The 18,660-nt window shown below is 34.3% G+C and overlaps 1 protein-coding gene and 1 long non-coding RNA gene across 18 annotated transcripts in view; one reads left to right on the top strand and one right to left on the bottom strand.

Annotated features, from left to right (window-relative positions):
- The window catches only part of LOC103911773 (uncharacterized), a 339,222-nt gene that overhangs the window by 116,609 nt on the left and 203,953 nt on the right, over positions 1-18,660 (bottom strand). For 9 of the 17 annotated variants that reach the window (XR_015501451.1, XR_015501452.1, XR_015501455.1 and 6 more), the window contains 2 exons: positions 18,438-18,518; positions 10,375-10,455 (listed from right to left, as the gene is read on the bottom strand). This is a non-coding gene — a long non-coding RNA (uncharacterized LOC103911773). Of the gene's footprint in view, positions 1-10,374; positions 10,488-18,419; positions 18,519-18,660 lie in introns of all 17 variants that reach the window. The other 8 variants (XR_015501463.1, XR_015501459.1, XR_015501456.1 and 5 more) reach the window with 3 other exon arrangements.
- Positions 14,274-15,951, top strand: LOC137490696 (uncharacterized). Its single transcript, XM_087271219.1, has 3 exons — positions 14,274-14,626; positions 14,969-15,145; positions 15,267-15,951. Exons 1-3 carry the CDS (start codon positions 14,527-14,529, stop codon positions 15,908-15,910), a joined length of 921 nt encoding a protein of 306 aa, XP_087127345.1. The 5' UTR covers positions 14,274-14,526; the 3' UTR covers positions 15,911-15,951.

The following is an 18,660-nucleotide window of genomic DNA, read 5'->3' on the forward strand; positions in this document are numbered from 1 at the left end:
TCCACACCATGTTTTACCTAGCATTTCTGAACAGCCCTCCGTCCTCTGAAAACGCACATCACATGATCACACACAGACACAGCCACACACAGACACAGCCACACACACACACTCTGAGCTCCAGAGAGCAGTGCACATCGGACAGTTTATCAAGGATGTACCGCTAGGTCCCGTCTCACTACAGTTGTTAAAGGTGATATTTAATTGATCTTGTCTCTATCTAACGACTCTTCTGTCTTTTGAATCTATCAGTTAACGTGTCACAGCATCAGTACACTGCTTTAATCTTTCACTTTCACACTTGTACTGAGTCATTTTAGTGAAAACCTCAGATACTGCTGGTTGTGCACCTTTTTTACCGACCAACCTCCCATGGAAAAAGTAATTAACGGGTGCTAATTTGCGTGCAACTTATCTTTATTTTTTTTATGATTTGTTTATGGGTAAAACAAAGACCATGTCGGTCAGGTAGTTGAAACGGTAGGCTACAAATAATTAATTAGTTACGAATTAATTAATTATTCATAAATAATTAATTCACCTCCGCCTATGACAATGATGCCATCGTAAATCGCAATGTTTGACATCAGACATTGTACGATGCCAAATTGGTCGACATCGCCCAGCCATACCACACACACGTCTGTACAGTATAAGACCCTTCAGCTCACAATGCATGTCAGAGCAAATGAGTATCAAGAGGTCAAAAGAATGACCTGAAGAGCTCAGAGACAGAATTGTAGCAAGGCACAGATCTGGCCAAGGTTACAAAAAATTCTACTGCACTTAAAGATCCTAACAGCACAGTGGCCTTCATAATCCTTAAATGGAAGATGTGTGGGATGACCAGAACCCTTCCTAGAGCTTTTCCCCAATTGAGTATCCCTGGAGAGCCCTAAAAATGGCTGTCCACCAATGTTTACAATCCAACTTAACAGAACTGGAGAGGATCTGCAAGGAGGAATGGCAGAGGATCCCTAAATCCAGGTGTGAAAAACGTGTTACATCTTTCCTAAAAGACTCATGGCTGTATTAGATCAAAAGGGGGCTTCTAAATACTGAGCAAATGGTCTGAATACTCAGATCACATATGATATTTCAGTTTTTCTTTTTTAATAAATCTGCAAAAACGCCAATAATTCTGTTTTTTTGAAAAAATAAAAAAGAAGAACTTAAATGATTTTAGCAAACAGCTGCAATTTAACAAAGAGTGAAAAATGTAAGGGGGTCTGAATACTTTCCGTACCCACTGTATAAATGACTTGAATATCTCTATTTGAAAATATTTTGGAATTTCAGGGTGCTTTCACACCTGTGAATCGATTCAGTTGTTCCGAAACAGAGATTACAATTGTTACATTGTTGCTCTTTGCTCTTGGAGCGGTTTGCTTTCACACTGCAATGTTTCTAATCCGACCAAAAGAGCTAAAACAAGTCACGTGTGAGTAAACTCTCCTCACATTGTTCAGAGTGTCAGGGTTTATTTTGCAGCGTCCCGCTCAGCTGTCAGGAGAGGGGGTAATTTAGTGGTGATTGACAGGGTGCGCACGCGTGACGTGTCTGAGGAGAGATGCGGTGGGGAGGGGTGAGAAGGGTGCGCGACGATGCCTATTTGAGGACCGGGAGGGAGACGCGAGATTACTGGGAGATCATCCCTCGTTTGCGGGCATCCGGAGACTCACGAAACTTCCCGCCATACTTATAATTCTCTCTTCATATCACCGTAAGCCTATTACATGTCCATAAAACACTGTGATATAACCGCGCTCGGATCGGATCGCTTTCTCACTGCAATCGAACCGCTCCAGGGTTCGTTTTAATTGAGCCGAGACCACCTCATTCAATCGATCTCGGAGCAATTACTTTGGCGCGGAACAGAGCGCGATTGTCCTGTTGAACCGCGCTACTTGGGCAAACGAGATACGTTCCGAAACAAAAGTGTAGGTGTGTAAGCACCCTTAGATTGCTTAATGTATAATAAACAACCTACAAGTACAAAAAAATACAGTAAATAAAAAGATATGAATAAAATACACAATATTTTATATTTTTCCACAGAGTTAAACAGTATTGAGGAACTCTTATTAAATATTCAAATGTAAAAAAATAACACTGGGAAGTTTTCACTGTAAAAATAATTCGATAAAAATAATTGTTACTAAAGTTACAAATGCTACAATTTCAACATTGCATATGCGCGAATATGCAAACGATCACATTGCGATATCAATGCTGAAACGATAACTTGTGCAGCCCTAGTTCCCATCCATTACAGCAAAAAGAAAGAGAGTCATATCGAGACGAATGAGGCAGTTCATTGAAACATGCACTGACTCCGGCCCCACAATGCACTGCAGCAAACCCGTGTCACTGAACAAACACTTCAGCGCCTCTGTTCTCCCGCCCATGTCACAGGTAATCTTGTTCTGTCTTAGTCATACTGGCCTGAGCACTGAGAGGCTTCATCACTCTCGCCTGAACCCGAGAAAAGCAGACAGGAAAGGTCAGCCGAAAGGGCGTGTAGGAAGGAGGGATACTGTCACTTCTTGTCTGCGGTGAAGGAGGAGAGAAGAAAAACACATGCGAGAGAGCAGGGCAACTCCACCGACAGAACAGACTTTACTATCGGGAGGAAGGAAAGACCATTGCATAATACACACCACTGCAATTTGTTAAACTGCGGTAACACTTCACCGTTTTCGTCAGGAGAGCTTTTGATGTTACACGCATGGCTGATGAGAGCACCTGTTTCATGAGCAGATGCCGAAGTGTGTACCTGCTAATCAACGTCTGTAGTGGGTGCAGTGTAACACACATTCACTTAACACTGAGACAATGTTCACCTTAGGGTTGCATAATAGTGTGTGATATTTAGTGTCTATTATATATTGTAACAAACATGTCTTGATAGTCTGAAAGAATTGACTGCTTGTTGGAGTGAGACTAATTTAAGACATAAAAAAAACTAAAATATTCCAGTATGTTTTTTTTTTTCAAAGACGATACGATATACAGTTAGGATAAAGCCATTCTAAATTTTTAGCTGCCCTGTATATTTGTTTGTATAACCAATGTTTGTTCTTTCTTGTTCTGTGTTTTATACACTACCTGACAAAAGTCTTGTCGCCTGTTCGAGTTTTAGGAACAACAAATAATAACTTGACTTCTAGTTGATCATTTGGTTTCAGAAGTGGCTTATATAAAAAGGCAAAGGGCTCTAGATTACGCTTGTTTTAACAAAATAAAATATGATCAAGCCTTGATTTTTAATTATATAATTAGGACAGTAAGGTCTGACTTTGCTTAGACAAAAGTCTTGTCACTTAACAGAAATAATGTAAAGTATAGAATATAAAGTCATGGTGCAGTGGAGAAAGAATGAATTTTGTGTTTGACTCCTATGAGCTTGGAGGACTGCATCCATACATCTCTGCAATGACTCAAATAACTTAATAAAGACATCTGGAATGGCAAAGAAAGCGTTCTTGCAGGACTTCCAGAGTTCATCAAGATTATTTGGATTCATTTTCAATGCCTCCTCCATCTTACCCCAGACATACTCAATAATGTTTATGTCTGGTGACTGGGCTGGCCATTCCTAAAGCAGCTTGACTTTCTTGGCTTTCAGGACCTTTGATGTGGAGGCTGAAGTACGAGAAGGAGCACTATCTTGCTAAAGAATTTGCCCTCTTCAGTGGTTTGTAATGTAATGGTCAGCACAAATGTCTTGATACCTCAGGCTGTTGATGTTGCCATCCACTCTGCAGATCTCTCACATGCCCCCTATACTCAATTTAACCACAAACCATGATTTTTCCTTCACCAAACTTGACTGATTTGTCTGAAAATTCTCTGAATTTCTCTGAAGATTGGGATGCTGTTAAACCGATAATTCGTCTGAAAAATCTACCTTCTGACACTTTTCCAAATGATCAACTAGAGGTCAAGTTATTCTTTGTTGCTCTTACAGCTGGGATTGACAACAAGACTTGTCAGGTAGTGTGTGTGTATTTATATATATATATAAATATATAGAGGGTGCTGTTTTTCTTTTTAATTTTTTAAAATCTGAATTATGTTACTTAGTGTAGTGTTTCTCAATCCTAGTCCTTGCGTCCCATGGCGCTGCATATCTCCTGTTTTTCTCCTTTCAGGAAAGACATTTGTTCTAATTCAACAACAGGTGCCCTGCAAAGTGGATTCCATAGGATATTTCACCATGATTTAAGTTTGAAGGGAGCGTATAGGTTTCTTTCAAGTGAATTTTTAGTGCATAAGGTGATTTATTCTGGAATTATTTACAAAAGTATATTAGAGAGCAAAGAAGGAGAAGGGACTAGGGAAGAATGCACACTGCATAGGGACATGTCAGTCAGAACACATGTCATGCACGGAGCTCTTCTAACAAGTTGGTTGTCTAAATCAGGGGTTCCCAAACTTTTCAGCCCGCGACCCCCAAAATAACAATGTCAGTGAATGTCATACTGTAAATATCCAAACATTGCACACACAACTATAGGCATATATAAACATGAGCATATTGACAACACAAAAATGCAAGTCTATTAACCATATAATGTTTTTTATAGTCATTCTTTTATTTAGTTACATTTTATTATAAAAATTTAAGGCTGATGGCCTATTTGTATGTTGTTATTTTTTAATGCTACTATTAACTATCTTCCGTGGCTTATGAATAAAATATAGTAATTCAGATAGTTTAATAAAATTTATTTGAGTTTTGGGCATCACCAAGAAACCCCTTGTCATTGACTCGCGACCCCCACGTTGAGAACTACTGGTCTAAATCAGCAGGGGTAAATAAGAGAGACGTGCAAAATATGCAGATCGGTGGGGTGCGAGGAGCGGAAAATGTAGACTGATGCACAAATTTCCATTGACTCTATGTTCTCTGCAAAACGTAAAATACTGTGTCATTGCATTTTTCAGATGACATGTCCACTAGAGGGCGCTGTCTAAATATTTGAGATTCTGAAATACTCAGGGCAGTGTTTCTCAATACTGGTCTTTGCTCTGCACATTTTCTATTATTCTCTTTTCGGGAGAGACGATTGTTTAAATCTAACAACAAGAGCCCAGCAAAGTAGACTCTACAGGACATTCCACCATGATTTAAGTTTGAAGGGAGCACAAATGTTTCATTAAAATGGAATTTAAGTGTGTGATGTGCGAGTTTATATTGTGTTTATTTACGGAGGTATATTATGCTATGGTACAGAACAGAGAAAGAAAAGGGACTAGGGAAGAACGCACACTGCGTAGGGACATGTCAGTCAGAACACGTCATGCACGGAGCTCTAACGAGCTGGTTATCTAAATCAGCTGGGGTAAATAAGAGAGACATGCAAAATATGCAGATCGGTGGGGTGCGAGGAGCGTAAAATGTAGACTGAAGCACATATTTCCATTGAGTATGTGTTAAACATTTATGTGTCTCAACACGACAGACTTTAGAATGTATTGATTTATCTGTTTCTGAACAAATCATGTCAATGATGACAGATGAGTCAATAAGTCAATGATAAGTGACTTCGTTTCCACATTAATCAGCATTTGTGAGCAAATAATTTGATCGAATGACTAAGTAAACCACCAATTAAGACAGATACTTGGCACTTCCAGCTAAAAATACAGTCATTTGGGTCAATATTGCACACCCTTAGTGCTAAAGCAATGATTAATCCTGAAAATCTGAAAAGCATCAGCTGCCAGTATTTATCAAACTACTTTTTTACAATCATCAAAATATTAACTACACCATCAAAAAAAGCAGATATAGCTAACTAAAGGTTTCTTCATAAATAAATTAAGGCTTGCCACAAATAAAATTTTTAGTTGTGTGATCAATTGTCACAGAAATTTTTGCGATAATATTGTCGATAATATTGTCATTTTGAGATTATTTTATGCCACTGATTAAATAATGATTAAATAACATCATAATAATGGAAATAGCCCTAAACACTTTAAAATACTTATTATTATTCAGGTTATTTAGATCCTATAATTTGATGTTAAAAAGGTAAATGTCCTATTATATACACTATTAAATGTTCTATTAGGTAAATGTCCAATTATAAACAGACACCAGTGAGGTAGAATGTAAATGTCATTGTAAACATTATTTGTGAATTTGCAAATGTATATTGAAATGGCAAAAAATATTGAGGTCATCCCCAAGTATTGCACGATAAGTCGATTGATTGATTGATTTTTTTGATTGATTTTTGTGACAGGCCTAGTTATGAAAGGAGCCTCTTAGCTGAACAGTGTCTGCAACGAAATCTAACATTAGAACAGTTACACACTTTCTAAGACCAAATGAAATAATTAATAAATAAGACAAATCATCCACTATATAATGAAAAAAGTTTGACATTAAAGATGTTCAAGATCGAAAAGGAAAATAAAAAATATAAAAATGTCAGACAATAATATTAGAAATAGACAATAATGATCATTGCACCGCATGTGTAATTGCTCAATTAAATCATAAAAATACATTTAGATTAATGACAATAACAAAAAAAAAAAACTCACAAATATTGGAATTGGGATACACTGGAATACAATTGTATATTAAAATTTGTATCAGTCAAAAACGATACCTGTCACATCTGTCCTCAGGTCTTACACTGGCTCTCAGTTACATTCAGAATAGATTTAAAAGTATTATTACTTTTCTATAAATCATTAAATGGCCTAGAACCTCAATAGATTACAGATATGCTCACTGAATACAAACCTATAGCAGATCACTCAGATCATTACGACCAAGTAAATTAGAAATTCCAAGAGTTCAGTCAAAGCAGGGTGAATCCGCTTTCAGCTACTGCACCCCCCACTGCTGGAATCAGCTTCCAGAAATGACCAGATGTGCTCCAACATTAAGCACATTCAAATCATGACTGAAAACACATCTGCTTAGCTGTGCCTTTACTGAATGAGCACTGTGCTAAATCCCACAGATAGCACTATTCTGTCTTTCTTTTCTTTTTTATTCTTTTAAAACCTGTTTAACACATTTTTATTTGATTTTAAACATTTTAATTCTTTGTTGTTTTTATTTTCTTATCTTTTATTCGTGTTTATGTAAAGCACTTTGAATTACCAATGTGCCACATAAATAAACTTGCCTTGCCATTATTTACAAATGACATTTTTTGGTCTTTTTTATCTCCTGGAACCTAATTTACTGCTGAAAGTACTGTTGAATCTCAAATGTTAAATCTTTTGCCTCCATCTAAAAGTGTCTATAGATAACAGCGTCTTCTAAACAGCCAGATGTAAATGTGAGCTCTGGAAAAAGGAAAGTGGAAAAAATAAACTTTTTTTTAAATATGTTCCTCAAGCAAATTGCACAGCTTATCACACACATTTGAATTAAACAGCTTTTAAGTTCCTGTTGGAGCATCTGAGTATATGCAACAACATGAGTGCTAGTAAATGAAGACAGATTGGTAATTTTAGGGGTGGATCTGTCACTTTAAGATGTTGTATTCCACTAATTTAGGTCATTTTCATTGTTAACTAAGAGCATTTGGCAGCAGGGGTTTGAGAGAATACGGGTCAGACATCTGGCGAGGATTCTTTCAAACGAGACGCTCTCTGTCAGAGCCGTGGTGCAGCACATGTTCATGACAGGCTTGAACCGTTGTGTTTACGCAAATAACATTGGTTTTTAGAGCAGATTATGAAGCAGTCCCATAACATGCATTTCATCTTTATAGCTTTTAGTTCTTCCTGCAATGTGACTAATACACACAGACTAAAGCTACTAAGAACAAAAAAAAAATGTCTTGCATAATCTACACATCCGCCTTACAATTAAATAGTTAAGAAAAGCTGATATACTAATGTATGTTTTTAGGAGGTACTCTTACCATGGTCAGAATGAGAATGAGTAAACAGCTCCACCTACTGGAAACATACAGTCAAGACACTCAACAAATTATAGATCATATCTAATCAAACAAGTTTGAGATTACTGATATGTTGAGATAAGGCAAAATAAATGATTATAAAAAATATATAGTAATAATCTGAAAATAATTAAAAATAAATAGACAAACTATATATATTAAAAAAAGTTTTACATAACTGATTTGTTCAAGATCAAAAAGCAGAAAAATTACTACTACTACTACTACTAATAATAATAATAATAAAATAAATGAAGACAAAATTTACACTACACAGAAGCAAACAAGTTTGACATTACTGATATGTTCAAGATTGAAAAAGCAAATAATAATAAAATGAAGACAAATCATTCACTAAATATAAATAAAAAAACCTGGCATTATTGACATGTTAAAGATCAAAAAGCAAAAAAATAATAAAAATAAAATAATAATAATAATAATAATAATAATATTAAATAAATAAAAAACAAAGACAAACCATCCACCATATATAATCAGAAAAGGTTGACATAACTGATTTGTTCAAAATCAAAAAGCAACAAATAATAAAAATAAATAATAAATAATAATAATAATGAATAAAAGACAAATCATGCATTATATATAATCAAAAAAGCTTGACATTACTGATATGCCTAAGATTAAAAAGCAACAAAAATAAATAAATAATGACAATAATAATAATTATAATAATTAATAAATAAGACAAACCATCCACTATATTTAATCAAAAAGGTTGACATGACTTGCTCAAGATCAAAAAGCAAAACAATTAATAATAATAATAATATTAATAATAATAATAAATCAATAAAGACAAATCTTAAACTCCAAATAAGTAAAAAAGTTTAACATTATTAATATGTTCAAGAATTTAAAAAAAGCAGCTAATAATAAAATAAAGACAAATCATTCACTACAAATAAATAAAAAAATATTTACATTACTGATATGTTTAAGATCGAAAAGCAAAAAAAAAAATAATAATAAATAATAAGACAAATCATTTACTATATACAGTTGAAGTCAGAATTTTTAGCCCTGCTTTGATTTTTTCTTCTTTTTTTTTAATATTTCCCAAATGATGTTTAACAGAGCAAGGGAATTTTCACAGAATGTCTGATAATATTTTCTTCTGGAGAAAGTCTTACTTTGGCCAGAATGAAAGCAGTTTTTATTTTTTTAAAAACCATTTTAAGGTCAAAATTACTAGCCCCTTTAACCTACATTTTTTCAATAGTCTACAGAAAAAACCATCATTATACAATAACTTGCCTAATTCCCCTAACCTGCCTAGTTAATCTAATTAGCCTAGTTAAGCCTTTAAATGTCACTTTAAGCTGTATAGAAGTGTCTTAAAAATATATAGTAAAACATTATTTACTGTCATCATGGCAAAGAAAAAAAGATATCAGTTATAAGAAATGAGTTATTAAAATCATATTGTTTAGAAATGGGCCAAAAAAAAAATCTTCCCTCTGTTAAACAAAAACTTGGGAAAAAATAAGCGGGGCTAATAATTCAGGGGGGCTAATAATTCTGACTTATGTAGAGTATATCGAAAAAAAGCTTGACATTATTGATGTGGTCAAGATTGAAAAAGCTAAATAAAAAAATAAAGAAAGAAAAACTATTTATTGTGTTCTAAGACAAAATACAAAGGAAATCTCAAAACATCTGAAATTTACTGTTTGATTCTCAGAATACAATTTGCATTTTGCAATCTGAACATTTCCTGTTTTTATTTTTTTTTTTGCAAACATTTAATATATGCAGAATTTGTAAACTGCATACTTATAATCTCAAAAGTGCTTAAGTACAAATAAATTATTTGTTTTGTATAATGTATTAGAGGTATATTAGTATTCTCCACTGCATGTCCAGGTCTTTGCTTTTAATATGATTTATGCACTTTGTTTAGAAAAACAGGCTTCTTCTAAAAACAGAAAACCTTTTTTTTTTTTTAATTCAAGAGTGATTAGACAATACCACAACAAACATCAATACTTAATTCAGATTCTAAAAATTACTGGAAAGCAACCAAGATTGCAACGCAAACTTCGAAGCACTCGTCAGATTCCCTTGCATCACCTTCCAAAAATAGATCTGAGTCCATCTGTTCCCGCTTATTTCAGACCATTATATTTGATCTCTGAAAGAATGCTCCAGCAGGGCATCTCAAATCTACCGTCATCAGTGGGAACGCATTTCAGAAGATACAGAAATAACACAGTGTACAAGAGAGATGCTGAGTAATTATTATTTAGAACTGAGCATTTAAAGACTAAATAAGCATCAAGTAATACCTTAAAATGCATCTAGCGAGAAAATGCATGCTCATATCTTTAAGTATTTCAATACTACACTTGAAGTGACCCCAAATTGATCAACAACAACAACATATATTTACATTTATAGCCAGCGTTACCTTCAATAGGTGCAAAAGAATGAAGGTGTTGGATGATTCAGAAGTTCATCAGTCACCATCAGTCCAGGCAAAAGAATGACACTGTAAAAGGGAATAAAAAAAAAATACTTTTACTGTAACAGTGATTTGTATGTTTTCATGATTTATAATTTCTTTAAAAAATAATGACATAAAATCAAATTATTAAACACAATTACATACATATATGCCAAAAAGCAGCTCGTATTTGGAATTATTTACCATGAAAACTATCATTGGGGTCAAGTTTTTATGTTTACACATTCACACTTTCTCCTTAATAATATAATTTCACAGAAATATTCTTTGCAAATTCTATATGTTAGCAACCAATGACTATCAATTTACAACATTGTTGACAGACAAATAAGCAGTGCTAATGTTGATTTCAAGTCATTCTTACATGTGAATTCAGACCGAATTTTCAAAATACCATGGTAACAATATAGGGAGCATGTCACAGGTAGGCATGAGACGAAAACTTCTGTTTTCAAGGTATGCCTGCAGTTTGGAAAAATCAAGGTTTTAAAATCATCAAAATTTTCTGCACTACCTTTCCTAAGGTATGTGTACTATTTTTTAGGACAACAGTATGTCCAGCAGAAAGATATTCAAAGATGCCCTTTAAAATTGTAAATAAATCAGTGTTTTTAAAGCAATTGAAGAGAGCAGAAGTCAATGATTCATTTAAATATTTAGCCCGACACGTTTACTGCTCCAAAATATTTTAAATGTTTCTCAAAATAAAATCTATTGTGTACAAAAGGGGAAAAAGTTTCAGACCCGGACATTTGAAAAGAATATATTTTAGAGCAATAATCACAAAAACAGGGAACCGTGAAACCGTGACATTTTTATCCAAGGTTATCATACCGTCAGAATCTTGTATCGGCCCATGCCTAGACACAAGATGCCACTGAATGAATGTGCGAATATAATACCTCAATATAAATATCTATACCACCTTTTAATAGACTTTTATGTGTACTTGATTATTAATAAAGGTGTGTTTAAAAAACAACTGTTTTTCCACATTGATAGTTATACAAAAAGTTACTTAAGCAGCAAATCAGCACTGCTGAAAGACTATTTGATACTGAAGACTAGAGTAATGATTCCAAAAGTGTTATATATACTTATTTTATATAATGGTCTTAAATGATTTTTTTTAGAACAGTTGCTTTGTAACTGACTAGCCTAATCTAATGAAAAAAAAAAAAAAAAAAAAGAATCAATAGGATGAAAACCGTGTGTTTGTTTGTAAGATCCGTGGGAAACAAATGCTACAGCGCCCTCTGCTGTCTCCACAGATTATACTCAAACTCAAACCCTGACTCAAACGTAAACATTTCAGAATACATGGAATGTTTGATTTGGGTAACTAGAAATAAACCTCACAATATACAAAATTATTCAATGTTTTTTAAAATAACATACACTTTAAAAACAGTTAAAAATAAATAAATAAATTGAATTTAAGTCTATATATAAGGGGTCAGCAACCTTGTAGGCCCGGTTTTACAAAAGTAATCCACTAGGATTTTGGATAACAAATTGGGTCAAATCTTGAAAATGGGTTTTTCAAAAGAAAAAACGGATTACATAATTGGATTAGATCACATAATCCAATCTTGGTTTTGATCCAGATCAAACCTTAAGTTTGGGTTTTTCAAACCTTTTTAGGAGGATTTAGATCACTTTGATCCAAAAAAATCTGGATTAAACTGATCCCATCAGGGCCCGTTTTTTTCAAAACGTTTAATTCAGATATAATTGATCCGAAATTAGTAATCTTGTTTTTGCAATCCGTGATCACGTAATCCAGCTTACTTTTTGAGCCAGTTTTTCAAAGCAACATCGGGTTGGATCAATTTGATCTGGATAAGAACTTTTCAAGATCCCTAAATCTGGATAACCAGTGCTCAAACAAGATCACACTGTAGAACTAGAGATATGTAAAGAGTGACAAGTAGAATAGCCAGTGTGGGGTCAATATAACTTTATTTTTATTTGAAATGAAAAAACAAACATTTAAAAATAATAAAAATAAAATAAAATAAAAACCCCACCCTATCCTGTTCTAGCAGTCCGCTCATCTGAGACCTGCAACACAAGCACTGTACATTGAGGATATTTATAACAAGTTTTAAATACAGATGTATTGAAGAAAAAAAAAGACAATGTCAAAACCTCCACAATAATTTCAGTCTTCCTCATCTGATGTGGAGAGACCGGCTTGTCTGAGCGTAGCCTTTAGAAGGCGGATCTCAAGTCTGGCCTTGGTTTGCTGCAGTTTGGTTAGAGTCAGTTGTTCCTCTGCCAGATGAAGCTGTGCTTCTGCCCTTTCAGTCTCGTTTTGCAATTGTTGAAAGTGATTTCAAAAATCAGTGATTGACATTCTTTGTATTTTTTGGGTTATTCTGTAATCGTTGCATGCATCACTAATAAACATTCTGAAAAGAAAAATATTTACCATTGTATATATATATATATATATATATATATATATATATATATATATATATATATATATATATATATATATCAACTAGTGACAGAATAAAATGTATTGTTTTTGGTCAATTTTGACAGCTGTTTGGGGGATTATTTTATGAGGCCAAACTCTTGTTAATTTGCTGTAGGCCTGTACTGAAAGGCTGTTTATGATGAAGCCTACCTAATTACTATAGCCTGATGGATGAACAAAAAAAATTAAAACCTTATAAATAAATAGGATATCTTGTAAGATACTGCATGATCCAAGTATAGTATTTTTTGATAGATTTTTAAAATTTTCATTACATTTTGAGCATGAAATCCACGCTTGTTGGAAAAAACAGAGCACCCAGAGGAAACCCACACCAACACAGGGAGAACATGCAAACTCCACACAGAAACAATAACTGACCCAGCGATGTGCTTGCTTGGAGGCGACAGTGCTAACCACTGAGCTATCGTGTTGCCCCTGAATCTAATCAAATTATTATTATCATTATCATTATTATTATTATTATTATTATTATTATTATTATTATTATTATTATTATTATGGCCGTGTGTGAAATAATAGAATAACTGGAGAAATAATTCAACAATTGCAATTGAAATCACAGATTGCATGAACTGAATTACTGGAATGAAATAGGAGTAAATGCTGCCCTCTAGAGGTACCTGAGAAGAACATACGCCATAAAATGAGAATTTAGGCTAAATGATTTACCAACTTGATTATTAAACACTGAACACTTATGTTGTTCACAACAACAAGCTAAATATGAACTCGCAATGTAAATGAATGTAGACCAGAGCTGTCAATAAAATGACAAAAATGAATGCAGATTCACAATAAATGTGGCTTAAATTGAAGACGATTACTGAAAAAGCTATTATTTGTATTTATGTTTCAGATTTATGATGCTTTTTTGGTTTGAAATCAATAAAAAATCTATAATTTATTTCAACTTGTTTAATTACACAAGTTTATTGATCGACAAATCAAGGATTATGTGGTGCTGAAAACAAGAATAACGATAATATTAATATGTTATTATTTAATATCAATTATGATTATTACAATATTACTCAAATAGTTTAAGTATTGCCGACCCTAACTTCTGAACGGTTTTATATTTAAAATTGGATTTGGGTTTCACAAAACCTTTATTTCAAGTCCTTTGTCACCAAATATATTAAATTTTAATTAATTATTTTTTTAAACTCACAAATAAACCAGCTTTTCTTTCTTATAAAGGAATTTATTATTTATTATGAAGAGATTCTTGATTTATGCAGCTGACATTTGTTTTTATGTCCTGTTCATGTGTCCTCAGTCATTTCTTTTAAAGGAAAACATTTTAGAGAAGTGTCCTGTTACCATAGTTGCAGTATATCGATCACATCATCACATCATTTAGAATGCGTTCTGAACTGTATGCAAAGCCCCGCATCATCGAGTAAAGCTCAGTGCGTTTGTGGTTTTGTGGTTGTGTGGAAGTGTTTTTGCTGTTTGTTATTGACAGTAATTCGCTGTTTAGCAATCCACGGTGCAAGACCGAGATTGTCTCTGCAAACATCACTGAGAAAGTTTCACACACCCTAGCACAGAGTTTCAAACTGGAAAAAGAACAACCAAGAATGGAGGAAAAGAGGAAAAGGAGATTTTTCAAGATACCCTCTTTCCTCAAAGCTGGCAAAAACACAGCACAGCTTGAACAAATGCCTGAAAATGGCCATGGTGAGTCATATTCACACTGTAATTTGATTATTCAGGGGTTTTCCTGACTTCCGATTATTTAAGCCCCCTTCTGTCCAGTTTTTGGGCTGTCTAGGCTCTTGTTAGACCCATAATTGACAGACCTTAAAGGATTAATTTACCAAAAAATGTATATTTGTTATTAATTACTCCCCCTCATCTACAGTAGTTCCAATCCTCTAAGACCTTTGCTAATCTTCTGGACACAAATTAAGATATTTTAATTTATATATAATAAGGGATGTTATAAAAACTGTAAATGTTAATTTCCTGTCAAATGACTGTGGAAAAGTGAGTCAACTACAATCATTTCTCTTTTAACAGACGAGGAGGTGAAAGAGAGGAAGAGAAAAAAGAGCCGGCTGGCATCATTCCTCAGATCTTGCAGGAAACACCTGACAATCTCCTGCCTCACCCCTAATAAAGAAATCGAGCTGGAGAATGAAGAGGAGGAGGAAGAGCAAATAGATCTCCCAATCTCTCCACCCAAAGGCGCTGATGGTAAATGAACATGTTTACATCAACATATCAGTCTATACTGCTATTAATAAATTGTAAACTTTAACATCTTGTTGAAAATCACTTTGTAAAATGTGTAACCACTTCATTTCTCTTTTAACAGATGACTTTCTGCGCAACTCAACGATTGAGCATCATCAAATCATAGTGACTCCCGTGATACACAGAGAGCCTTGTGTGGAAGATGAGATAAATGTCAGCCAAGGAGAAATATTAATGAAGAAAACTACTTCATACTGTGGAGAACAAGAGGAGGAGGAGGGCAAGATTAAAGAGGAGATGAAGGAGAAGAAGAGGAGAAGGAGAAGGAAGAAAGAGCAGGAGAAAACGGAGGAGACAATGATGGACAAGAAGGAGGAGGGCAAGATTGAGGAGGAGGATGGAAGGAAAGGGAGAATGATAAAAGAGGAGAAGATGGAGGAGATGATGATGGAGAAGGAGGAGGAGGGCGGCACGATTAAGAAGGAGGGGAAGAAGAAGGAAAGGAAAAGGAGAAGGATTAGGAAGAAAGAGGAGAAGAAGGAGAGAAGGAGCAGGAGGAAAGAGGAGATGAAGAAGAATGAGGAGGAGGACATGGAGATGATGGACATGAAAGAGGAGATAAAGGAGGAGGAGGAGGAGGAGGAGGAGGAGGAGGAGGAGGAGGAGGAGAAGGTGAAGAAGAGAAATCGAAAGCAGAAAATAAGCAGCAGGATGAGCAGAAGAATGATGAGGAGGAGAAATAAAAGGAGGAGGATGAGGGGATGATGGAAGAGGGAGAAAAACAATAAAGAAATGCATTAAAAATGTGTCCCTGTCTGTTTTGTTTATCTGTTTAAAAATGAACTCTTGTGTGTCTGGTGTTGTAGAAAATAAATCATTCATTCATTCATTTTCTTTTTCGGCTTAGTCCCTTTATTGATCCGGGGTCGCCACAGCGGAATGAACCGCCAAATTATCCAGCATGTTTTTACACAGCGGATGTTCTTCCAGCTGCAACCCATCTTTGGGAAACATCCATACACACTCATTCACACTCATACACTAAATACAATTTAGCCTACCCGATTCACCTGTACCGCATGTCTTTGGACTGTGGGGGAAACTGGAGCACCCGGAGGAAACCCACGCGAATGCAGGGAGGACATGCAAACTCCACACAGAAACGCCAACTGACCCAGCTGAGGCTCGAACCAGTGACCTTCTTACTGTGAGGCGACAGCACTGCCTGAAGCGCCACTGTGTCAATATTTTCACAGTATGTCTGATAATATTTCTTCTTCTGGAGAAAGTCTTATTTGTTTTATTTCGGCTGGAGTAAAAGCAGTTTTTAATTTTTTTTTAAACAATTTTAAGGACCAAATTATTAGCCCCTTTAAGCTTTATTGTTTAGATAATCTACACAACAAACCATCGATATACAATAGCTTGCCTCATTACCTAATCTGCCTAGTTAACCTAATTAACCTAGTTAAGCCTTTAAATGTCACTTTAAGCTGTATAGAAGTGTCTTAAAAATATCAAGTCAAATGTTATTTACTGTCATCATGGCAAAGATAAAATAAATCAGTTATTAGAGATGAGTTATTAAAACTATTATGCTTAGAAATGTGTTGAAAAAAAATCTCTCCGTTAAACAGTAACTGAGGAAAAAACTAAACAGGGGGGCGAATAATTCTGACTTCAACTGTCTGAACACATTTTTACCTCAAGATTTTGCAACAACCGTCTCAGTTTTTCACCACTAGATGGCGGCGCTACTATTATAAAAAGATTATTGAAGGGGCAACAAAAAAGCTCATTTACACATTTGATCTATTTGTTTGTTTGTTGCTTTATTTATGTCTGGGTTTGTTTACACTTTAAGTAGTTCTAGTTCCGTCTCTGAGTCTAGAATAGGCTGTAGTTTTCCTCTGTAAGTGTTGTGGAAACAATCTGAAAATTGTTTTCTCTGTAACGATTACTGACCGCAAGCCACATGCTGAACACAAAACACTATCTGTCTAGTATGGTTTGTTTAATTTGACTCATTTGGTAATTCCATTAGAGAACTAATAAAATCAGCACAACATCAGAATGCCTCAGATTAAGCAGCAACTTTAAATTGACACTTTCACCACAAACATAATATTTTAAACTCCACGCAGAAACGCCAACTGAGCTGAGCAGAGGTTCGAACCAGCAAACTTCTTGCTGTGAGGCGACAGCACTACCTACTGTGCCACTGCATCGCCATAATAATGGTAACTTGATTAACGTAGTTAAGCCTTTAAATGTCACTTCAAGCTGTGTAGAAGTCTTAAAAAAATCTAGTAAAATATTATTTACTGTCATGGCAAAGATAAAAGATATCAGGTATTATTTATTAAAACTATTATGTTTAGAAATGAGTTGACAAAATGTTCTCTCAGTTAAACTGAAATTGGGGAAAAAATAAAGAGGGGGCGAATAATTCAGGGGGGCTAATAACTCTGATTGAGATGACAATAATATATATATATCAAAAAAAGCTTGACATTACTGATATGGTCAAGATTGAAAAAGCAAAATAAAAAAATAAATCAATAAATAAAGAAAATAAACTATTTACTGTAATCCAAGACAAAATGAGAAGGAAATCTCAAAAAATCTGAAATTTACTGTTTGATTCTCAGAATACAATTTGCATTTTACAATCTGAAGATTTTCAATGTTTTTTTTTTCCAATGAAACAAACATTTAATATTTGCATAAATTGTAAACTGCATACTCAAAATCTCAAAAGTGCTTAAGTACAAATAAATTATTTGTTTTGTACAATGTATTAGAGGTATATTAGTATTCTCCACTGCATGTCCAGGTCTTTGCTTGTAATGTGATTTATGCAATTTGTTTAGAAAAACAGGCTTCTTCTAAAAACAGAAAACCTTTTTTTTTAATTCAAGAGTGATTAGACAATACAAATCCCTTGCATCAACCTTCCAAAAACAGATCTGAGTCCATCTGTTCCCGCTTATTTCAGACCATTATATTTGATCTCTGAAAGAATGCTCCAGCAGGGCATCTCAATGATCTACCGTCATCAGTGGGAACGCATTTCAGAAGATACAGAAATAACACAGTGTACAAGAGAGATGCTGAGTAATTATTATTTAGAACTGAGCATTTAAAGACTAAATAAGCATCAAGTAATACCTTAAAATGTATCTAGTGAGAAAATCCATGCTCATATCTTTAAGTATTTCTTATTACACTTGAAGTGACCCCAAATTGATCAACAACAACAACATATATATACATATATAGCCAGCGTTACCTTCAAAAAGTGCACAAGAATGAAGGCGTTGGATGATTCAGAAGTTCATCAGTCACCATCAGTCCAGGCAAAAGAATGACACTGTAAAAGGGAATAAAAAAATTATAACAATTACTGTAACAGTGATTTGTATGTTTTGATAGAATTTTTTAAGGAATTATAAATCATGCTGACATAAATTTAGTTATTAAATACAATTACATACATATATGCCAAAAAGCAG

The sequence above is a fragment of the Danio rerio genome, chromosome 10, assembly GCF_052040795.2.
Source record: "Danio rerio strain M-AB ecotype USA chromosome 10, GRCz13ab, whole genome shotgun sequence".
NCBI classification, from domain to species: domain Eukaryota; kingdom Metazoa; phylum Chordata; class Actinopteri; order Cypriniformes; family Danionidae; genus Danio; species Danio rerio.